Here is a 25,572-nt window from a genome sequence, read left to right as displayed (position 1 = left end):
TTGTACTTTAATAATAAGCTGCCAGTCACTACACCAGGCTTGCATCTCTGTAATCCCATATGTAAAATATAGATATTTTTGCAATGCAAAATGTATGTAGAATATATGATTAATATATGTCAAATACATTTAACTTCATTCAAAATAAATTTCAGGTATCAAAATGTTTTTCACCTTTTATTCTGAAATGTATTTAAAAATGTATACATATATTTATCTTTATTCAAAATACATTTCAGCTATCAAAATATATTTCCGCTTTTATTCCCGAAATGTATTTGAAAATGTATAAATACATTTCAGTTTTGTCCAAATGTATTTCACAGTCAACAATGCTCTCATTACAATTGTAATGTATTATAGAAAATACATTACAAAATGTATTTAGAAACCCATATTAAAATGATCCTGTAAAAAGTAAAAAGATTAAATGTTATGTTCATCTTATAGACACAAATATAGTCTAATGTACTAAGGCAAACGTGGTAAGATCAGTACTTGGCTCTTCAATTGATATAATCCTGTTTGGAGTAGTAGTTAGTGTACCTGACTGTGGAACATAACATTGCAGGTTCTAAACACGGCCTGGTTGATGCTGCATCATATTCATAAGCGGCCAATTTCAAACATTTTGACATATATTTAGCAAATGTATTCAGGAATATATATTTTTGAATACATTTGGAAAATATTTAAAATACATTTATTTTCCGTATGGGATCCATGAACTTTACCTCAGAAATGTTACCTGCTACACCGCAAGAGTAAACCGAGCAGGGAGTTGGCTGGTAGTAGCCCTGGGTCCAGTAGGGGTCAGTGGATGGACTTTAATAATTGACCAGGCTAGCTCTCTGTATTTTGCAGGATAAACACATTCAGTATGAATGTATCTTGACAAGATCCAGGCTAAACCCCCATTAGCGTGTTACAGCAGGGGGCTAAATAATAGTGTTTTTCTGTACCCTACAAGCTGTACCCTGGGCCTTTTCAAGATAAATTCATCCTGAAAGTACAGAGAATGTGACTTCGCCCACCGCAGGAAAAGGTTAACATGCAGATGTCACAGAGACACGCCCTATTATTCAGCATGACCCATTTTGAATATAACACAAAGAAACTAGTGCAGTCTAGCTTTTACCAACTTGCCAAAATCTGTTTTATCTTTTGAGGACACTGAGAAAATTATACATGCTTTTATTTCATCTTTCCTAGACTACTGTAATGCTTTGTTTACATGCCTCAACAATAAGTCCCTAGGTAAACTCCAAGTTGTACAGAATTCAGCTGCCAGACTTCTTACAAGGACTAAATCAAGGTCTCATATAACCCCAGTGTTGGCAGCACAGCATTGGTTACTGGTCAATTTCAAAGTAGATTCAAAAATTCAACTTATCACTTTTAAGGCACTATATGGTCTGGCACCTAATTAAATACATGACATGGTAAACCTGTACTGCACTGTTAGATTAGCTTAAAAAGGACTTCTGGATGTTCCAGAGTCTAGACCAAAAACTAAAAGGAACAGGGCTTTGCCATACGGGCCCCTAGACTCTGGAACAGCCTACCACAGAATGTCAGATATGCTGTCAGTGCATTCTTTTAAATCTTACCTAAAAACGAATTTTTACAAGAAAGCTTTCACAAATATTTTGTGTGATTTTATGATATTTTTAAAATGATATATATTACTTTATTAAAGCACTATATAAATAAAGTTATTATTAATATTAAAAGCCGCACCCCTGATCCCCACCTTCATGAGGTCCAGCAAGGCTCCGTTGATGACCCCCATGTACCTCCTCTCCAGAGTAGTGGGGCTGTTCACTGTTGGAAACTGAAACACAGAAATATCCCATATTACCACCAGCACCAGCAGCCAACCAGATGACTAGGCACCATACAGCCAACCAATGAGCAGGCAGCCAATCGGCTACTGGTGTGTGAGTCAGAATCAATACGTGAGTCAGCCAGACAGTCATTGAGGATCTGAACCTCTTGTCTTCTCCAAGCAGAACGGCGCTACATGAGTCATTGGGATTCAATCATTCACATCACAACTATGAGGTTGGATAAAGAAAGAGGAAAAATATGGTGGAAAAAAGGACAAAGAGATGATGATAGAGAGAGAAGAAAAAGAGATGGGGATAGAGTTTGCTGATAGAAAACAAGAGTGGTGTAGATAATGTAGTCAAAGAGAGAATAGGAAGGAGAGTGTGAGTGGGAGGGTCGAGGACAAAAAGGGAGAGTAAGAGTGAGAGAACAAGAAGGGAAAACAAGTGCTGAGAGCAGAGACACTGTCCAGAGGGTTCCTGTTGGGTCCAGTCCTACCCGTAGCCCATGGAAACGAGGATTATTGTAGAATAGTTTCATCTGCTCAGGTGGCAGTGGTCCCAGAACCTTCTGGATGGTGAAAAGCTGGTCAATCTCACTCTCCCCAGGAAACAACGGTTGACCATCACTCAGCTCTCCCAAGATACAGCCGATTGACCACATGTCCACTGCCTTACCATAAGGAGACCTGAGGAGGGGCGGGGCATGTTGTTACATGTACAATATAAATAAACATGTTACAGCTCCATGTCTACAATATACAGTAGGTTAATAAACATTTCACAGCTCCATGCCTACAACATACAGAAGGTTAATAAACATGTTACAGCTCCATGTTTACAATATACAGTAGATTAATAAAAAATTCACAGCTCCATGCCTACAATATACAGTAGATTAATAAACATGTTATAGCATCATGTCTACAATATAAACTAGATCAATAAATGTGTTACAGCTTCATGTCTGTAACAATATTCAATGCATTGCACCCATTATGTAACTTAATGACAATAGCAATATAAATCTTACAGTGGACCAGAGAAGTTCATTTATATAGCACAATTCATACATCGAAGCAATTCAATGTGATTTACAAAGAAAAATATATGAAAACAGTAACATAAAAACAAAGACTCAAATGTAAACATCAAAGAAAATGAATACATCATAATAATAAAAAAATACAATAAGAAAACAAAGATGAAAAGTGCGAAGCTATAAGGCTAAACAGTGTGGTTAAGTTTAAGTGCTCAGTCATAGGCACGTGAGAAGAGAAGTGTTTTTAACCTGGATTTAAAAATGTATACGTTTGGGGCACGTCTAAGATCTTCTGGTAGTTTATTCCAGTTTCTACAGCATAAGTGCCAAACTCAGCTTCTCCATGTTTAGTTTGGACTCTGGGCCCTACTAGCTGACCTGTGTTCATGGATCTAAGAGCCCTGCTTGGTTTATATTCTGCAAACATATCAGAAATGTATTCGGGTCCTAAACCATTCAGAGATTTATAAACTAAAAGCATTACTTTGGGAGTCCAGTTAAGAGGCCATTACAGTAGTCAAATCTACTAGAGATAAAAGCATGGATTCTGGCTATATTTTAAAATGATAGAATGCTGTTTTGGTGACCGCTTTGATATGACTGTTAAATGTGAGGTCTGAGTCTATCAGAACACCAAGATTACGCACTTGATCCCTGGTTTTAAGGGCCCAAGAATCCAGCTCTTTACTAATAACTTGTTCTTTAATTTTTGTTGCCAAACACAATAATTTCAATAATTTCATTGGTTTAATTGTAGACAATTTTGGTTCATCCAGGTATTTATGTGCTCTATACAGTGACACAGAGTCTCTATTGAGCTGTTGTCATACGGTTTGAGAGTCATATATATTTGAGTATCATCGGCATAGCTATGGTAGTTAATGTTGTTGTTCTGTAGAATTTGGCCCAGAGGTAGCATATAGATATTGAACAGAAGTGGTCCGAGAACTGATCCCTGTGGAACTCTGCATGTAATAGCCACACTATCAGATTCATGATTACCAACGGTGACAAAGTAACTCCGGCCATCTAGATAAGATCTGAACCAATCAAGGACTGTCCCGGAGAGTCCTACCCAATTTTCCAGCCAGCCAATTTTCCAGTGTTCTATGATCTACAGTATCAAATGCTGCACTGAGATCTAATATTCTAGCAGGTAGTACTGCCGCAAAAAAATGTTTGGTTCTTAGATGGCAATCACCTCACACTCTCCCTTTTAATCAATGCCATCAAAAATATGTAACGCCCAAATATTTGCAAGAGGAATGCAATTTTATTATTATTTTTTTCCCTTATAATTTGTAATTCATATATTTGTATTATGTTTTTCTTATTTTTCTAATTATGTTTTCCTTATTTTTTATAAAAGTGTGCTACAGGAGAGGGGGAGGCTTTAACTGGTAGTTAAAGAAAAATAGCTATAGACCTTAACATACATACATATTAGTAATCTGTATGTATACATACAGTGGGGAGAACAAGTATTTGATAACCTGCAAAATTGGCAGTGTTTCCTACTTACAAAGCATGTAGATGTCTGTCTTTTTTATCATAGGTACACTTGTGAGAGACTGTGAGAGACGGAATCTAAAACAAAAATCCAGAAAATCACATTGTATGATTTTTAAATAATTAATTAGCATTTTATTGCATGACATAAGTATTTGATCACCTACCAACCAGTAAGAATTCCGTCTCTCACAGACCTGTTAGTTTTTCTTTAAGAAGCCCTCCTGTTCTCCACTCATCACCTGTATTAACTGCACCTGTTTGAACTTGTTACCTGTATAAAATACACCTGTCCACACACTCAATCAAACAGACTCCAACCTCTCCACAATGGCCAAGACCAGAGAGCTGTGTAAGGACATCAGGGATAGAATTGTAGACCTGCACAAGGCTGGGATGGGCTAAAGGAAAATAGGCAAGCAACTTGGTGAGAAGGCAACAACTGTTAGCGCAATTATTAGAAAATGGAAGAAGTTCAAGATGACGCTCAATCTCCCTCGGTCTGGGGCTCCATGCAAGATCTCACCTCGTGGGGCATAAATGATCATGAGGAAACACACAGCCAGGGCAACTAAGGAGTGGCTCAGTAAGAAGCATCTCAATGTCCTGGAGTGGCCTAGCCAGTCTGCAGACCTGAACCCAATAGAAAGTCTTTGGAGGGAGCTGAAAGTGGGTCAGAATCCCTGCTGCAGTGTGTGCAAACCTGATCAAGAACTACAGGAAATGTATCATCTCTGTAATTGCAAACAAAGGCTTCTGTACCAAATATTAAGTTCTGCTTTTCTGATGTATCAAATACTTACGTCATGCAATAAAATGCAAATTAATTACTTAAAAATCATACAATGTGATTTTCCGGATTTTGTTTTAGATTCTGTCACAGTTGAAAAGTACCTATGATAAAAATTTGACTTCTACATGCTTTGTAAGTGGGAAAACCTGCAAAATCGTCAGTGTATCAAATACTTGTTCTCCCCACTGTATGTAGAAATGTGCGTATGTATGTATGTATGCACATGCAGTAAGAAGCTAAATATGAATTCGTATTACTGTTAATATGTAGCCTCATTGGGAAATAAATTGATAATAATAAATTGATAAAATAAAAATGTGGTCACAAGAGAAAGAAAATAATGCAAAGACATCAAATGTTGAAATTGTATTGTTTTTGGAAAAATACACACCCATTTAGAATTTGATGCCAGCAACACGTTTCAAAGGTTGGGACAGGGGCATGTTTACCACTGTGTTGCATCACCTCTTCTTTTAACAATGCTCTGTTAGCATTTGGGAACTGAGGGGACCTGTTGCTGTAGTTTTAAAAGTTAAATTTTCCCATTCTTGTTTGATATTGTATTTCAGCTGATCATCAGTTCAGGGTCTCCTTTGTTGTATTTTTTGTTTCATAATGTTCCAAATGTTTTCAGTGGGTGAAAACATTTTAGCAGCGTAAGGTCTGACGATGGGGATCTGAGGATTTAATCCTGGTACCTAACAGCAGTCAGGGTACCGTTGGCTAGCACATGGAGGTCTGTGCGACACTCCAAGGATATGCCTCCCCATCACTGACCCACCACCAAACCAGTCATGCTGGGTGATGTTGCAGGCAGCATAACGTTCACCACGGCGTCTCCAGAATCTTTCACGTCTGTGGCTCAGAGTGAACCTGCTCTCATCTGTGAAGAGAACTGGGTAACAATGGTGAAAATGGATATGGATGGATGGGAGTAAGACCAGAGAGATATCATGTCGTTATTAGTGTTAGATGATGGATATGGATGGGAGTAAGACCAGAGAGATATCATGTTGTTACTAGTGTTAGATGATGGATATGGATGGGAGTAAGACCAGAGAGATATCATGTCGTTACTAGTGTTAGATGATGGATATGGACCAGATGAATATAGGGGTGTCAGTGTAGGGTACCCAGTTAGTGGGCATGTATAGTTTCCTCTGGAGGAATCCAATAGTTGTTATTAATGGATTCCAGAGTGAAGGGAGAGTAGTACATGTTAAAAGTAAAGACTGAGAGAAATAAAACATAGTAATACAGGTTTGCGTGATGACAGGAGAAACAGGGAGCAAAGTGGGCTGATACATGGCAACGAGATTATTAGTAGCCTATAAATCGGCCAAATTAGACCCCGACAAACCAACTCAGCCTACAGCAGCTGGGACCAGAGCCAGCTGTCAAAGCTCTGTAAAGGCAAACCTTCGACAGAGCAGCAAAAACGAATAGAGAGTGCAACTAATTGTGAAGGAATAGCTTGGGCACAGGTGATGGCAAATGGGTGGAGACCAGGATGCCAGTACTAGAGCCAGGGAAACAATAACTTCTGGGGAGAGGCTGTGGAGCCAACCAGTAATCAAGCAGTAGATTTAGAGAGAAAGCCTTTTCAACAAGGTGGATCAGGAGAGAAGTTCGATGGTGGAAATCCAGAGGGAGTTAGAGAATAAATATGTGGATATATTTCAGTCCGATGGTGGAAATCCAGAGGGAGGTAGAGAATAAATGAGTGGATATATTTCAGTCCGATGGTGGAAATCCAGAGGGAGTTAGAGAATAAATGAGTGGATATATTTCAGTCCGATGGTGGAAATCCAGAGGGAGTTAGAGAATAAATGAGTAGATATATTTCAGTCCGATGGTGGAAATCCAGAGGGATTTAGAGAATAAATCAGTGGATATATTTCAGTCCGATGGTGGAAATCCAGAGGGAGATAGAGAATAAATCAGTGGATATATTTCAGTCAGTTGGTGGAAATCCAGAGGGATTTAGAGAATAAATCAGTGGATATATTTCAGTCAGTTGGTGGAAATCCAGAGGGAGTTAGAGCATAAAACCACAGATATAGTTCCATCACTTCCAGAGGTTAGCTAGCATGTCAGGAGTCTAACTATAGATGTAACACTGCTAGCTAGCTAGGAAATCCAGCAATGCATTTCACATTTGCAGAAACAGGCACCACACAGACTCGTTACTGAATAGAACATAAACAGTGACAATGGTGCAGTTGGGCTTCGCACTAACAAGCCAAACAGTAGAAAAACAAAAAAACGGTTGACATGTAGACCAAACGAAAACAAACAAGGCACAGTTCCAGGGAGAAGCAGCAGTCCAGTACGACACCAGCAAGGACAAAGGATCAGCAGGTTGATTAATGATTCAAGGGAATCAACCAAAAGTACATAATTTCTTCAATTATTCTTGAATATAAAGTATAAATATAAACTAAAAAATAATTGGTACCCATATTTTTGATACTTTGTTACCAACATTTTCAGATTGGAGAACACATTGGAAGAAATGTTATAGCATTATTCCAAACAGAATCTTTAAGATTTGGAAATATTCCACCCTAACCACATGTTTTCAATGGGATTCAAGACCAGAGACTGAGATGTCCATTGCAAAATGTTATATTTGCGATCAATTATAATTTTTTTGGGGAGATTTATCATTCATCAATGTATTTTATTCGGTTGACTTTTATATGATTTGGATGTGTGACCAGGTTTATCGTTTTGCTGGGACGTTCACTTGGCCAAGCTTCAATCTCACCAGGTCCAGTTCAAGTGCCAATCCATTTGTTAGCCTTAAGGATTGAAGATTTGTAGACATGTTGACCCAAAGATCCAACCAACTGCTGTAATCTGCAACATTTAATTTAATGGCCCAACTCTTGACCACTAGTTGAACCTGCCGCTCCACTGTTAATTAAGTGGTATATAAAAAAATAATTTTAAGAAGTTTTCACACCAAACTCACCCCAACAGCAGTTCTGGAGAACGGTACCATCTGGTTGCCACATACTCTGTATAGTTGGCATCATTTCCCTCAGAGAGATTACGAGCAAAACCTGACAAGGCAGAAGACAAAACAGGAAGTGATCTCAGAGATCCCCTGATCAGGAACACAACTGTGACAGTCAACAGATCTCATTAGAATGAAGATGAGAATGCAATGTTGGCAAACCGGAAAAACAACAGTTTATTATAACCAATCCAGACCTCATTTCTCCTTAGTCAACCCTTCTTTTTCTCTCTATCCATCTCTTTCTCTCTCTCCAACAGTCTCTCCATCTCTGTCTCTCTCTCAAAGTCTCACCATCTCTGTCTCTCTCTCCAACAGTCTCTCCATCTCTTTCTCTCTCTCCAACAGTCTCTCCATCTCTTTCTCTCTCTCCAACAGTCTTTCCATATCTGTCTCTCTCTCCAACAGTCTCTCCATCTCTTTCTCTCTCTCCAACAGTCTCTCAATCTCTCTCTCTCTCCAAGTCTCGCCATCTCGGTCTCTCTCTCCAACAGTCTCTCCATCTCGGTCTCTCTCCTACAGTCTCTCCATCTCGGTCTCTCTCCTACAGTCTCTCCATCTCTGTCTCTCTTCCTGTTCCTCTGTAGTGAGTCAACAGAATGACTCATAACAAAACAGCTAAAGATAGTCTGTGTTTATAGAGATCCACTGCACTACAGAATCACTCCAGGTTGCTTTTAGTGTATTGTACTTCTAGAACAGGCTTTCGTACTGTAGAATTGTATGAATGTATGCTTGTTGTGTTTAGATTACAATACAGAACACTACCTTGAACAGCTACAAGGTCCACCTGTTTGATTTCAGACCAGAACACCACCTTAAACTGATTGGGCTGAACACCACCCATCCACACGCAGTTTACATCAGGTAAAAAGCTGAACACCACCCAGCCCCACACAGTCTACATCAGTTAAAGAGCTGCACACCCCCCGGCGAAACACAGCCTACATCAGTTAATGAGCTGAACACCACCCAGGCACACACAGCCTACATCAATTAATGAGCTGCACACCCCCCGGCGAAACACAGCCTACATCATTTAAAGAGCTGAACACCACCCAGCCACACACAGCCTACATCAGTTAATGAGCTGAACACCACCCAGCCACACACAGTCTACATCAGTTAATGAGCCAAACACCACCCAGCCCCACACAGCCTACATCAGTTAATGAGCTAAACACCACCCAGCCCCACACAGCCTACATCAATTAATGAGCTGCACACCCCCTGGCGAAACACAGCCTACATCATTTAAAGAGCTGAACACCACCCAGCCACACACAGCCTACATCAGTTAATGAGCTGAACACCACCCAGCCACACACAGTCTACATCAGTTAATGAGCCAAACACCACCCAGCCCCACACAGCCTACATCAGTTAATGAGCTGCACACCACCCAGCCCCACACAGCCTACATCAGTTAATGAGCTGAACACCACCCAGCCCCACACAGCCTACATCAATTAATGAGCTGCACACCCCCTGGCGAAACACAGCCTACATCATTTAAAGAGCTGAACACCACCCAGCCACACACAGCCTACATCAGTTAATGAGCTGAACACCACCCAGCCACACACAGTCTACATCAGTTAATGAGCCAAACACCACCCAGCCCCACACAGCCTACATCAGTTAATGAGCTGCACACCACCCAGCCCCACACAGCCTACATCAGTTAATGAGCTGAACACCACCCAGCCCCACACAACCTACATCAATTAATAAGCTGCACACCACCCGGCGAAACACAGCCTACATCAGTTAAAGAGCTGAACACCACCCAGCCACACACAGCCTACATCAGTTAATGAGCTGAACACCACCCAGCCACCCAGTCTACATCAATTAATAAACTGCACACCACCCAGCCCCACACAGCCTACATCAGTTAATGAGCTGAACACCACCCAGCCCCACACAACCTACATCAATTAATAAGCTGCACACCACCCGGCGAAACACAGCCTACATCAGTTAAAGAGCTGAACACCACCCAGCCACACACAGCCTACATCAGTTAATGAGCTGAACACCACCCAGCCACCCAGTCTACATCAGTTAATGAGCTGAACACCACCCAGCCCCACACAGTCCACATCAATTAGTAAGCTGCACACCACCCAGCCCCACACAGCCTACATCAGTTAATGAGCTGAACACCACCCAGCCCCACACAATCTACATCAATTAATAAGCTGCACACCACCCGGCGAAACACAGCCTACATCAGTTAATGAGCTGAACACCCCCCAGCCACACAGTCTTTTTGATGAGCTGCCTCTGTTAATCTGAAAGGTGTATTGTCTGACATGTCTGAGAGATGTTTAGGGATGTCTGATCGGTTTCCCACGATTGGCCAGAATGAGCAAGGTTTGTTTCTTTGTGCCCCAAAAAGGCCAAAATATTACGTCACTGTGTTGATTCAGATCTGAATAATAAATGTAGTCATGTTTTGTTAAGAATCCACATTGTACCGACTGCACTACAAGCACAAACAAAATATATTAGCCCTGGTATTCTACAGACCTTCTAAGAACTTTTTGGGATTATGTTACTTAATGAAACATATCACTGAGGAAGAAGAGCTGTGTGTCAACAAAAACAACGTGGAGGAAAGAATTCTGTGTGTCAACATAAACAACATGGAGGAGAGCTGTGTGTCAACATAAACAACATGGAGGAGAGCTGTATGTCAACATAAACAACATGGAGGAGAGCTGTGTGTCAACATAAACAACATGGAGGAGAGCTGTGTGTCAATATAAACAACATGGAGGAGAGCTGTGTGTCAATATAAACAACATGGAGAGCTGTATGTCAACATAAATAACATGGAGGAGAGCGGTTTGTCAACATAAATAACATGGAGGAGAGCTATGTGTCAACATAAACAACATAGAGGAGAGCTGTGTGTCAACATAAACAACATGGAAGAGAGCTGTATGTCAACATAAACAACATGGAGGAGAGCTGTGTGTCAATATAAACAACATGGAGGAGAGCTGTTTGTCAACATAAACAACATGGAGGAGAGCTGTGTGTCAACATAAACAACATGGAGGAGAGCTGTATGTCAACATAAACAACATGGAGGAGAGCTGTATGTCAACATAAACAACATGGAGGAGAGCTGTGTGTCAATATAAACAACATGGAGGAGAGCTGTGTGTCAATATAAACAACATGGAGGAGAGCTGTGTGTCAACATAAACAACATGGAGGAGAGCTGTTTGTCAACATAAATAACATGGAGGAGAGCTGTGTGTCAACATAAACAACATGGAGGAGAGCTGTGTGTCAATATAAACAACATGGAGAGCTGTATGTCAACATAAACAACATGGAGGAGAGCTGTTTTTCAACATAAACAACATGGAGGAGAGCTGTTTGTCAACATAAATAACATGGAGGAGAGCTATGTGTCAACATAAACAACATAGAGGAGAGCTGTGTGTCAACATAAACAACATGGAAGAGAGCTGTATGTCAACATAAACAACATGGAGGAGAGCTGTGTGTCAACATAAACAACATATATATCCTTTATTTAACCAGGAAAGCCCATTGAGATTAAAAATCTCTTTTGCAAGGGAGACCTGGCCAAGATAGGCAGCTGAACCACATCACATCATTACATACATACAAAGACACAACAAAACACATAAAGACAAACAAACCAATAAAAACAATTCGAAAGCCAATTTTGCACTTACAAGGAAATCACAATTAAAAACATTGACATGTGAGGGAGTTCAACTCAAAACACCTCATTCTTATCTTAAAAACACTCAAAGGAATCAATTTACAAAGGCCTTTTTACCCAGCTCAGTACTTACATGTGGGACATGTAAGAGACATGGAGGAGAGCTGTGTGTCAACATAAACAACATGGAGGAGAGCTGTGTGTCAACATAAACAACATGGAGGAGAGCTGTATGTCAACATAAACAACATGGAGGAGAGCTATGTGTCAATATAAACAACATGCCGGGAGCTGCTGAAATCATATGGTGTGGCCGATCTGTGGTGAGAATCTGACGACGGGCTTAGGCTCAGAATGGCTTAGGCTCAGAACCTTCTAGAGGATATAGAAACCACCCAGTCCATATGGAGACATTACGATACATGACATGATTATGTTTTATAAGTCCACAATATATACATTTTAAAAGCAGTAGAGAGTAGAGTCGTTGAAAATAGAGGCAGTAAATAATTTAGGTAAACTACACTGAACAAAATTATAAACGCACCACTTTTGTTTTTGCACCCATTTATCATAAGCTGAACTCAAAGATCTAAGACTTACTCTATGTACACAAAAGGTATATTTCTCTCAAATATTGTTCACAAATCTGTCCAAAGCTGTGTTAGTGAGCACTTCTCCTTTGCCGAGATAATCCATCCATATCACAGGTGTGGCATATCACAATTAAAGGTCACTCTAAAATGTGCAGTTTCACTGTATTGGGGGGGTCCGGGGGGTCCGAAAACCAGTCAGTATCTGGTGTGACCACCATTTGCCTCACGCAGTGCAACACATCTCCTTCGCATTGAGTTGATCAGGTTGTTGATTGTGGCCTGTGGAATGTTGGTCCACTCCTCCTCAATGGCTGTGCGAAGTTGCTGGATATTGGCAGGACCTGGAACAAGCTGTCGTATACGCCGATCCAGAGCATCCCAAACATGCTCAATGGGTGACATGTCCGGTGAGTACGCTGGCCATGCAAGAACTGGGATGTTTTCAGCTTCCAGGAATTGTGTACAGATCCTTGCAACATGGGGCCGTGCATTGTCATGCTGCAACATGAGATGATGGTCATGGATGAATGGCAAAACAATGGGCCTCAGGATCTCGTCATAGTATCTCTGTGCATTCAAAATGGCATCAATAAAATGTAACTGTGTTCGTTGTCCATAACACACGCCTGCCCATACAATAACCACAACGCCACCATGGGCCACTCGATCCACAACGTTGACATCAGCAAACCGCTCACCCACACGACGCCATACACGCTGTCTTCCATCTGCCCTGTACAGTGAAAACTGGGATTCATCCGTGAAGAGAACACCTCTCCAAAGTGCAGGACGCCATTGAATGTGAGCATTTGCCCACTCAAGTCGGTAACGACGACGAACTGCAGTCAGGTCGAGACCCCGATGAGGAGGACGAGCATGCAGATGAGCTGCCCTGAGACGGTTTCTGACAGTTTGTGCAGAAATTCTTTGGTTATGCAAACCGATTGTTGCAGCAGCTGTCTGGGTGGCTGGTCTCAGACAATCTTGGAGGTGAAGATGCTGGATGTGGAGGTCCTGGGCTGGTGTGGTTACACGTGGTCTGCGGTTGTGAGGCTGGTTGGATGTACTGACAAATTCTCTGAAACACCTTTGGAGACGGCTTATGGTAGAGAAATGAACATTCAATTCACGGGCAACAGCTCTGGTGGACATTCCTGCAGTCTGCATGCCAATTGCACGCTCCCTCAAAACGACATGCAAAATATATGTGGCATTGTGCTGTGTGATGGAACTGCACATTTTAGAGTGGCCTTTTATTGTGGCTTGTAGCCTAAGGCTGGCCAATAATCATGCTGTCTATTCAGCACAGATATGCCACACCTGTGAGGTGGATGGATTATCTCAGCAAAGTAGAAGTGCTCACTAACACAGATGTAGACAGATTTGTGCACAATATTTGAGAGAAATATGCCTTTCGTGTACATAGAGAAAGTCTTAGATCTTTGAGTTCAGCTCATGATAAATGGGTGCAAAAACAAAAGTGTTGCATTTATAATTTTGTTCAGTGTAATAACAGCAAGGTACAGTTCATGCATGACAGGCAGAAAGAAAGCCAGATGAATAGACAGGTTGCTCTTACCAAAATCACACAGCTTGAGGACATCGTCAGAACTGATGAGGAGGTTCTCTGGCTTTATATCTGCAGAGAGACAGACAGGAGAGGCAGAAACACAGCAGACATAAGACAGGCAAATGAGAGATAGACACGTTATCACCATGCCATCCTAATGATTAGAACACAGCTGTCAATGGGACATGTCTACATTCTCTCTCTCACGCGGCTGTAAGTCTGCCGATATTGAAGGATGTGGTTTAAATAAGGTCATACAGAAGGATGTGACTGTAAGTCAGGCCATACTGAAGGATGTGACTGTAAGTCAGGCCATACTGAAGGATGTGACTGTAAGTCAGGCCACATTGAAGGATGTAACTAAGTCAGGCCACATTGAAGGATGTGGGTGTTAGTGTTGGGTATGAAGAACAAAGTTGGAAGGGTTTACATTTTCCAACAACAATGGATTCAAAGACATGTGCATTTCGATTCTGCTTCGGTTCCTAACGATTGCATTTCAGTCACGCATTTTACAGTCTATAAAAGTTGTACTTATCTGCCAGCACCTGAATGTGGACGGCGGACCTAATGTTACGTAATTTCATTAAGTTTGTCAACAAAGCAGCATGTGAGAACTGAGAAGAGACACTTCTTTTTACATCCTGGACCATGGCTGACCACAGCGAACACTTGAAGATTTGTCTTAGCTTAACTTTTTTTTTTTATCACATTGCAAAATGTAAGACCTGCTGCAAAGATTTTTTGTGCAAGGGAGGAAACACTTCTAATATGATTAAGCATTTACTTCCACCTGATGTAAATTTGAAGGAATGCACCGTGTTCAGTCTCACTTCCAGCCACAATAACAGATACAGCTAACAACGTCTCAAGCTCAGATACACAAAACACTAGGTCTGTCGATCTTCCTCTATAATACTATTGGATTTTCATTCCTTGTTATTTTTCATTTTGGAGTTATTCGAATATTAATCCTTAAATTTTGCACATCAACTTACTGTCACTTAGACAATAGCAACCGCAGCGAGTTAGCCAACATGGAGGGCACTGACTGGTGGCAAGCTAATGTGATCATACTATACAAACGTACATGGACACCAAGCTAGCTAGTTTACTATAATATAGGGTTATATGGGGTAATACCCCCCGCCCCATGTAACTCTCACAAAAAACACCTCCTCTGGCTGCCACTTGTCCTAATCAACTACAAATGTCCTCTGTATCATCACACCTGCTCAGCAAACTATTAAAAATGTTTCTTCTGCATGTCATTTTAAGGACTGCTGGGATTTAAAACATTGCCTTATTTAAACACTAAGTTAAGTTGGCGTATAGGAAATGGCGTGTAAGGAAAATGTAAATGGTTTTAAAAAAACAAGGCCAATTCCTAAAAACCCTTAGGCATTATCTTCTATTGGGATAAGATTCCCCAGGGGAACTAACTAACTAACCAACCCCATGGGGGGCATCTTACCCCAGTAGCTGAAAAAATTGCCCTTTCCTAAAAGATTTGTTGGATTAAATACAAATTAATCTGTCAACTGTAGCCATTTATTTATTTTATAATCCATTATACTAAGCATAGTTGTCTCAACATACAAAAAAACTAATCTTTGAACTTTTCTTTTTGTTTCAGTAAATGGATATTGATCTTCGGGGAGGTGTATTGCCCTTTGTTACCCTACACCATAATTATTATTATATATAACCGTCCAACTGGTCTGTGGGTAAATTACAAACAAGCTGGGTAGATGACATTAATTTCTTTCTTTAAAACTAGAGAGCCAGCTGATCACAGTAACATTAACTTAGCCAGACAACATCATGTATCAACAAGAATATCAACAATACCCGCACTCTATTTGCCATTGTCGACAAGCTTACAAACACCCTAAAGCAGATAGCATCAGAGCTCATGTCCACTGTGAATTTTTTTTTAAGTATAAGACGGACCATCAACACTACAGTCTAACAATGACACCGTACCGTACCTACGACCACCAAGACATAACTTGGTTATTATGCCGTAATTTAATACAATTGATAAAAAATCCCTAGAAGAAACAGTTCAACATCTTAAAGCTTCCACAGTCTGATGTCAGTGTGTCAATACTTTTTTTAAACTATTTTTAACCTTATAATAATGGATCTACAGCAAACAGTTAATAGCTCTCTGCAATCAGGCATTTTCTCCACGTCTCCAAAAACAGCTGCCCTTAAAAAGAGAACACTGAATGCATCTATTGAACAACTATAGACCTGTAACAAATATCCCTTTTATAGCTGAGATCATTGAAAAGGTTGTCTTCAATCAACTCAGCAATAATGTGACCTCAAGTGGTCTCTTAGACAAATTTCAGCCAGGCATTTGACAGTTCAATAAACTCACTGTGTCACTGTATAGAGCACATAAATACCTGGATGAAACAAAATTGTTTACAATTAAACCAAGATAAGAGAGATTACTGTGTTTGGCAAAAATAAATAAATAAATCGTGTGATTTATGTCCTCTACATACAAAAAAAAGGACATTTGTGACCAAGTGTGTAATCTTGATGTTCTGATAGACCTCAAATTAGTAATTTCAAAGCGGTCACCAAAACAGCATTCTACCATCTAAAAATATAGCCAGAATAAAAGGCTTGGTGTCCCAAAAAGACCAAGAGAAGCTCATCCATGCTTTTTTCTCTAGTAGGGTTGACTGCTTTAATGGCCTCTTAACTGGACGCACGAAAAAGACTGTACAACAGCTGCAGCTCATTCAGAATGCTGCTGCTAGAATGTTAACCAGGACCAAGAGAACAGAGCATATCACTCCGGTTCTTAAATCTTTGCACTGGCTTCCAGTCAGTTACAGAATAGATTTCAAAGTGGTGCTTTTGGCCCTGAATGGTTTAGGCCCGGAATACATTTGTTATTTGTTTGAAGAATATAAACTGAGCAGGGCTCTTAGATCCATGAACACAGGTCAGCTAGCAGAGCCCAGAGTCCAAACTAAACATGGAGAAGCAGGTTTTAGCAGTTATGCTGCACACAACTGGAATAAACAACCAGAAGATCTTAGATGTGCCCTAAACGTATACATTTTTTTCACATGCCTATGACTGAGCACTTCAACTTAACCACACTGTTTAGCCTTACAGCTTTTATAGCTTCCTATGTTTTTATCTCGTTTTAATTCTATTTCTATTTTCTTATTCTATGTTTTATTATTATGATGTTGTTTTGAGGTTTCCATTTGAATAATTGTTTTTATGCTACTGTATTTTATATTTTATTTTTTATTTTTCAATGTAAAGTACATTGATTATTATGATGTATTTTATATTTCTCTTATTCTTTGATTTATTTTGTTGTTATTCTATTTTGCTATCTTTTACCAATCTTTTTTCTGTAATACAAGTTCTGGTGCTATCAGAGGAATAACCTCTGTGTAAATGTAACAATCTGCGGATGACAGATAACGCAAGTTCTTGTACTGCTGTTTAGACATCGATGCAGGGTATTATCTCACAAAAGGACTGACAAGTTTAAGTGCTGGAGCGGGAGGGCTGAGATACCGGGGTGGTTCAGTAAAGAGTTACAGTAGCTGTAATTCATTGAGGATGAATATAAAAAGCATGTTCAGACATGGCATAAAAGTCCACCTGGAAAGAGCCAAGTAAGACATTGATGAAATGATAATCTCACATAGGGACTGACGGGTTCATCCTAGCATTGGAATGTGAGGATTGAGATACCGGGGTGTTGAAGTTCATGTACAGTCCCCCTGGAGACATAGATATAGAAATAAATCTGCTTGCTATCCCTCGGCTACATTCTCTCTGTTCTCTCTCAATTCTCACACAGATGAGCTGAGATTCACCTTTCATATAACACAGATGAGCTGACATTCACCTTTCATATTGAACGTAAAGGAGCAATGTCTGCAAATTATTCTAATGTAAGTCAGCTCATATTGAAGGTTGTGGTTTTAAGTCAGGCAATATTGAAGGATGTGACAGTAAGGCAGCTCATATTGAAGGATGTGGTTTTAAGTCAGGCAATATTGAAGGATGTGACAGTAAAGCAGCTCATATTGAAGGATGTGGTTTTAAGTCAGGTAATATTGAAGGATGTGACAGTAGGTCAGCTCATATTGAAGGATGTGGTTTTAAGTCAGGTAATAATTAAGGATGTGACAGTAGGTCAGCTCATATTGAAGGATGTGCTTGTGAGTCAGGTAATATTAAAGGATAAGGTCTGCCTTCATAATAGTGTCAGGGTGTTGTCTGGTAGATTTGAGGCCATCTGGTGTGTGGACCTGCTCCAAATCACCAGACAAGAGCCAATAAGCCAACAGCTACTCATGTGAGCAATGGAAGTGCTTGTAATACTGTGAACCCAGAAACATTGGCAAATGGTGGGACTTCATTTCACTGAAGTTGGAGTTGTTTCTAGTAGGCGTGTTAACTCATTCCAATATCCTACTACATATTCCTGGTTCCTAAATTCCTGGTTCTTGCTGCACATTAATGGTTTGTACTGTATATTCCTGGATCCCATATCACAGATTCCATAGCGATCCCTCACCCCGGTGGACAATGTCATTCTTGTGACACCAGTGGATCGCTTTAATCAGCTGGTGGATGTAGATCCTGACTTTATCCGACGGTGCTCCGTTCGGAAGCTCCTCCAGCAGCTCCAGCATGTTCTAAAAGAGACAATCAGCAGGATCAGTATGTTTCCATAATCTTATTAAGATTGAACACGAAAAATATTAACTGATGGCATATATTAAATCTCCTATTTCTCTCAAAACATCTTTTAAAAGCTGTTTCCTAGAGAGTCAGACAAAAATGCGCCAGTCTGGTATTAGACTCCATTACTGTGACACTTGTGCAATGTTAGCAATGCCTTTGACATCAATGATTACGACATTAATAGTTCTTGCCTACAATGTCTTACTTGGTTTACATCATATTGTGGAAAGATACACTTTTACACCTTTGGATAGTCTGACAAATCAAAGGTGTGTTTCAGTGTTCCTCAAGTAACCTCATTGGTTTGGACAAAAAGGACCCACAGCCTTTTTTTTTTTTAACTTTATCTTAGTTATCCAATGCACATATATAGACATAACAATTGAAACATATCCAGCTGAAACATGTATAATTTGAAGTTACTTTTAAAGTTAAAGTACTGTACAACAGCGAAAACAAATACAAAAAACATTAACAGAGCCTGGGAAGGGGGGAAACTTCAGTATTCTAAGTATGCCTCCTCAGCTATTTGTCTTTATTGGTTTTGTATTGCAGCAACTTTCCAGTCTCTTTCATTTTTAACCAGGATGTAAGCCCTTCCATCCCTTCAGTCTCTTCAATAATAGACAACTATTTCTTACAGAATTATCCTTTTTAAGCCAGTTCTTAGTGATAGACTTTTTCTTGCTGCAAGAAGTATCTTCACCAAATATCGATCTTCCTTAGATACTGAGCCTTCCATTTTTCCAAGGTATAGGACATTACACAATTTTGGAATTCCATAACCCAAAGCCCCACATAAAACGGAATATACATCATCCCAAAAGGACTGCAATTTCTCACAACTCCAAAAGATATGTGCACGATTCAGCGCCATGGCCTCGCTCTGTCTCCAGCAGGACTGCTGACTACACAGTTTTCTCATTGTAATTAAGGGTATAATGAAATAGGGGATCTGATTCATCCAAGCAAACTCTTTCCACCTCTGCGATTGTGTGGTGGTCTGGTGACATTTCCACATTTTATATGGGATCTCCTCACCTAGCTCCTTCTCCCATTTCACATTTACATATAATGTTGTGTATTGTGTAGATTCAGTCAAACAAGAATAGAGGATTGAGATTGCTCTGGGGTCATCAACACTATAAGATCTTACAAGGACCCTGAGGATGGGGTATACTTTGTCCTATTAAAAAAAAAAAAATCATGTAGTAATCCCTCATTTGCAAATATCTGAACAGATCATGATTTCTTAAGCCAAACATATCCTTTAAGTCTTGAAAGGTTCTCATTTCACCCTCCTGAATAACTGTGCACATTGCGGTTATCCCCATATCTATCAACTGTTTTACTCTCGTCTATCTTTTCTGGTGTAAATTCTCTATCCATAACAATCCATTTTAAGTCCAAGCTCGATATCTAACGTGAAGTGCCTAACTACAGAGTGCCATGTATCTAGAGTGAAAGTTTTTGTCTGGGGAGGGATTCCCCTTTCCCCAATGTATGTTTGAATTGGCAAGTTCTGAGTGTTTGTTTCAATATCTTTCCATCAGGTTACACAGCCAGCATTACACCAGCACAAAAGGGGGCATATCTGTGCAGCATAAAAGTATTCTCTTAGACTCTGAAGTGCCATACCCCCTTCATCTTTAGGTAGTTGGAGAGTGGTGAAGTGTACCCTAGGTCTTCTACCCTCCCATATAAATCGAGACATGAGCTTATCGCATTTATTAAACTGAATTTCTGAAATTAATTTTCACAGCATTTGTCCTATCAGTGAGGTCCATTGGGCAGGTAGACCATCTTTCCATGTCTCACCTTATACTTCTGTTGATGTTTTCATAATTGTTGACAGGTTCTTGGTTATATTCACTCCCAGATATTTAAACAATTTTGCCCCGTTTAGATTGTATTTCTTAAGTTTTTGTGTTGGTGTACAGTAAAATAGGAGAGTTTGTGTTTTACATATATTCAGTTAATAACCAGAATAGTGTCCAAATTGTACCAAGGTTTATGTTAGCTCATCAAAAGAGTTCACTGGATTGTGTAAGTAGATCATCACATCATCTGCAAAGAGGCTTATTTTATGTTGTTGGTCATTCCTGTCATTCCTGTCATTCCTGTTAGTGAGGGATCTTGTCTGATCATTTGAGCGAAGGGCTCGATATACACAGTAAAGAGGGTGGGACATGAGAAGCATCCCTGTCTCATTCCTCTTTCTGAATTTCTCCAATAAAGAACCATTCACCTTTACTCTAGCTATAGGACTGTCATCAAGACTAATCAGTGCTGCTGGTAGTTGATGTTTTTGTATCCTGCTTATTCTTGTTCTCTGTTCTTCTGATAATGTCTTGAGGTGGGCGGCCTCTGACGAACCCTGTTTGGTCCTGATCTATAAGCACTGATATCATCAGTTGTAATCTTTTGGATAAAATAGAGGTGTAGAGCTTATAATCTATATTTAAAATTGATAATGGCCTGACATTTTGACAAAATTCATTATCTTTTTGTGTTTTGGGTATTAAAGTTATTGCTTCTTTCCATGATGGAGGAATAGTATCTTCTTTCAAAATCCAACTGAAGGTAGTGAGGAGAAACGGGGACAATTCTTTTTCACATTTCTTAAACCCATCACTTCCAGATGCCTTGTTGGTTTTACATTTTCTGATTGCTTTCTGGATATCTGTATTTATCACAGTATTAATACGGTCATTTTGCATGGTGCCAATAGAGGTTAAATCCAAAGTGTCAAGAAATGCTTTTGTCTATTCTTTATTTATAAAACAGATGTTTGGGTATAAAGCTCTTTATAATTATAATTTCGATTCATGTGGAAGCTGGTGTGATTTTGAGGCATGTAGTTTATGTGCAGTTCTTTCGACTTGTTGCTTACGTTATTTTCATGACAATAATGTAGCTGCTTTTGGAACTAATTCACAATAGGACTGTTTAAGGGATCTGTCTTTTTTCTCCACTTCTTCCTGTAGCAATTCATTTATATTTTCTCACCTCTTTTAACTGTTATGCTTTTTCCTCTGTCTTTTCTGATTTAATTTCCCTTAATTCAGAAAGAAGTGATTGATAGTGTTTCTTTTGCTTTCCTAGGGTTACTTGTAATTGCTATCAATTTGCCTCTTATTACGGCCTTTAAAGCATCCCACAGAATGGCTGGATCAGTTTCACCATTATCATTTTCCTGGTTGGCTTGTGGGACTCCTGAGGCAGCTGACGGGTACCGACAGGCCAAGCGGACTGCAGCCCGGGTGGTTGTGGAGGCAAAAACTCGGGCCTGTGAGGAGTTCGGTGAGGCCATGGAGAAGGACTATCGGCTGGCCCCGAAGAGATTCTGGCAAACCATCCGGCGCCTCAGGAGAGGGAAACAGTGCCCTACCAACGCTGTTTACAGTAGAGGTGGGCAGCTGTTGACCTCAACTGGGGATGTCGTCGGGCGGTGGAAGGAGTACTTTGAGGATCTCCTCAATCCCGCCGTCATGTCTTCCATTGAGGAAGCAGAGGATGAGGGCTCAGAGGTGGACTCGTCCATCACCCGGGCTTAAGTCACAGAGGTGGTTAAGAAACTCCTCGGTGGCAAGGCACCGGGGGTGGATGAGATCCGCCCTGAGTACCTCAAGTCTCTGGATGTTGTGGGGCTGTCTTGGCTGACACGCCTGTGCAACATCGCGTGGCAGTCGGGGACAGTGCCTCTGGGATGGCAGACCGGGGTGGTGGTCCCTCTTTTTAAGAAGGGGGACCGGAGGGTGTGTTCCAACTATAGGGGGATCACACTTATCAGCCTCCCGGGGAAAGTCTATGCCAGGGTTCTGGAGAGGAGAATACGGCCGATAGTAGAACCTCGGATTCAGGAGGAGCAGTGTGGTTTTCGTCCAGGCCGTGGAACACTGGACCAGCTCTATACCCTCTACAGGGTGATGGAGGGTTCATGGGAGTTTGCCCAACCAATCCACATGTGTTTCGTGGATTTGGAGAAGGCATTCGACTGTGTCCCTCGCGGCATCCTGTGGATGGTGCTTCGGGAATATGGGGTCCTGGGTCCTTTGCTAAGGGCTGTCAGGTCCCTGTACGACCGAAGCAGGAGCTTGTCCGCATTGCCGGCAGTAAGTCAGACTTGTTCCCTGTGCATGTTGGACTCCGGCAGGGCTGCCCTTTGTCACCGGTTCTGTTCGTAATTTTTATGGACAGAATTTCTAGGTGCAGCCAGGGGCCGGAGGGTGTCAGGTTTGGGGACCACACGATTTTGTCTCTGCTCTTTGCGGATGATGTTGTCGTGTTGGCCCCTTCAAGCCAGGACCTTCAGCATGCACTTGGACGGTTTGCAGCCGAGTGTGAAGCGGTGGGGATGAGAATCAGTACCTCCAAATCCGAGGCCATGGTCCTCAGTCGGAAAAGGGTGGCTTGCCCACTTCAGGTTGGTGGAGAGTGCCTGCATCAAGTGGAGGAGTTTAAGTATCTAGGGGTCCTGTTCACGAGTGAGGGAAGGATGGAACGGGAGATTGACAGACGGATCGGTGCAGCTTCTGCAGTAATGCGGTCGATGTATCAGTCTGTCGTGGTGAAGAAAGAGCTGAGCCGCAAGGCGAAGCTCTTGATTTACCGGTCAATCTACGTTCCTACTCTCACTTTTGGTCATGAGCTTTGGGTCATGACCGAAAGGACAAGATCCCGGGTACAGGCGGCCGAAATGAGCTTTCTCCGCAGGGTGGCTGGGCGATCCCTTAGAGATAGGGTGAGAAGCTCGGTCACCCGGGAGGAGCTCAGAGTAGAGCCGCTGCTCCTCCACATCGAGAGGGGTCAGCTGAGGTGGCTTGGGCATCTGTTTCGGATCCCTCCGGAACGCCTTCCTGGGAAGGTGTTCCGGTCCCGTCCCACCGGGAGGGGACCCCGGGGAAGACCTAGGACACGCTGGAGGGACTATGTCTCCCGGCTGGCCTGTGATCCCCCGGAAGAGCTGGAGGAAGTGTCTGGGGAGAGGGAAGTCTGGGCATCCCTGCTTAGACTGCTGCCCCCGCGACCCGGCCCCAGATAAGCGGAAGATGATGGATGGATGGATTTTCCTCTAAATATTTCTGAATATTTGTTTGACTATGGCCTCATGATTTAGTTTCCTACATTCATTCTTCACAGTGTGTCTCCTTATTCCATTTAGAGAAACTGTTAGATATATAGCACTATGGTCGGACATGTCTGCTACAGTGATTTGGCAACCCTGAATTCTATCCCTGTACTCTTTTTGCATAGAAAAATAATCTATTCTTGAGTGGACAGTGTGTGGCCAAGAAGTGACTAGTCTTTTTCTAGAGTCCCTCCAAACATCTAAAAAGCCAATTTCTTCCCCTGCCTTGTTCACCAGTTTTGTTTCTTATTCCTCTTACTATTAATTGTATCAAGATCATAGTCCAGTATCACACTGAGATCTCCACCAACTATACATACAGTGGGGAGAACAAGTATTTGATACACTGACGATTTTGCAGGTTTTCCAACTTACAAAGCATGTAGAGGTCTGTAATTTTTATCATAGGTACACTTCAACTATAAGAGACGGAATCTAAAACAAAAATCCAATTCAATAAAATTAGCATTTTATTGAATTACATAAGTATTTGATCACCTACCAACCAGTAAGAATTCTGGCTCTCACAGACCTGGTAGTTTTTCTTTAAGAAGCCCTCCTGTTCTCCACTCATTAACTGCACCTGTTTGAACTCGATACCTGTATAAAAGACACCTGTCCATACACTCAATCAAACAGACTCCAAACTCTCCACAATGGCCAAGACCAGAGAGCTGTGTAAGGACATCAGGGATAAAATTGTAGACCTGCACAAGGCTGGGATGGGCTAAAGGACAATAGGCAAGCAGCTTGGTGAGAAGGAAACAACTGTTGGCGGAATTATCAGAAAATGGAAGAAGTTCAAGATAACGGACAATCTCCCTCTGTCTGGGGCTCCATGCAAGATCTCACCTCGTCGGGCATCAATGATCATGAGGAAGGTGAGGGATCAGCCCAGAACTAAACAGCAGGACCTGATCAATGACCTGAAGAGAGCTGGGACCACAGTCTCAAAGAAAACCATTAGTAACACACTACGCCGTCATGGATTAAACTTCTGCAGCGCACGCAAGGTCCCCCTGCTCACGCCAGGTCCCCCTGCTCACGCCAGGCCCATCTGAAGTTTGCCAATGACCATCTGGATGATCCAGAGGAGGATTGGGAGAAGGTCTTGTTGTCTGATGAGACAAAAATAGTGCTTTTTGGTCTAAACTCTACTCGCCATGTTTGGAGGAAGAAGGATGAGTACAACCCCAAGAACATCATCTCAACCGTGAAGCATGGAGGTGGAAACATCATTCTTTGGGGATGCTTTTCTGCAAAGGGGACAGGATGACTGCACCGTATTGAGGGGAGGATGGATGGGGCCATGTATTGCGAGATCTTGGCCAACAACCTCCTTCCATCAGTAAGAGCATTGAAGATGGGTCGTGGCTGGGTCTTCCAGCATGACAACGACCTGAAACACACAGCCAGGGCAACTAAGGAGTGCCTCCGTAAGAAGCATCTCAAGGTCCTGGAGTGGCCTAGCCAGTCTCCAGACCTGAACACAATAGAAAATCTTTGGAGGGAGCTGAAAGTCCGTATTGCCCAGCGACAGCCCCAAAACCTGAAGGATCTGGAGAAGGTCTGTATGGAGGAGTGGGCCAAAATCCCTGCTGCAGTGTGTGCAAACCTGGTCAAGA

General features: G+C 41.4%; 1 protein-coding gene across 6 annotated transcripts in view; it reads right to left on the bottom strand.

Moving 5' to 3' along the window:
- Positions 1-25,572, bottom strand: part of LOC105029433 (cyclin-dependent kinase-like 5) — a 76,221-nt gene that overhangs the window by 29,483 nt on the left and 21,166 nt on the right. For 5 of the 6 annotated variants that reach the window (XM_029121559.2, XM_029121557.2, XM_029121558.2 and 2 more), the window contains exons 5-9: positions 18,647-18,767; positions 14,083-14,142; positions 8,151-8,241; positions 2,329-2,518; positions 1,754-1,834 (exon numbers count right to left, since the gene is read on the bottom strand). In XM_029121559.2, coding sequence (XP_028977392.2) covers positions 1,754-1,834; positions 2,329-2,518; positions 8,151-8,241; positions 14,083-14,142; positions 18,647-18,767 — 543 coding nt within the window. Of the gene's footprint in view, positions 1-1,753; positions 1,835-2,328; positions 2,519-8,150; positions 8,242-14,082; positions 14,143-18,646; positions 18,768-25,572 lie in introns of those variants that run through there. The other variant, XM_029121560.2, reaches the window with a different exon arrangement.

Source organism: Esox lucius, chromosome 8, assembly GCF_011004845.1.
Source record: "Esox lucius isolate fEsoLuc1 chromosome 8, fEsoLuc1.pri, whole genome shotgun sequence".
NCBI classification, from domain to species: domain Eukaryota; kingdom Metazoa; phylum Chordata; class Actinopteri; order Esociformes; family Esocidae; genus Esox; species Esox lucius.
The sequence above is the reverse complement of the archived record's forward strand: the minus strand, read 5'-3'. Positions and strand labels throughout refer to the sequence as shown.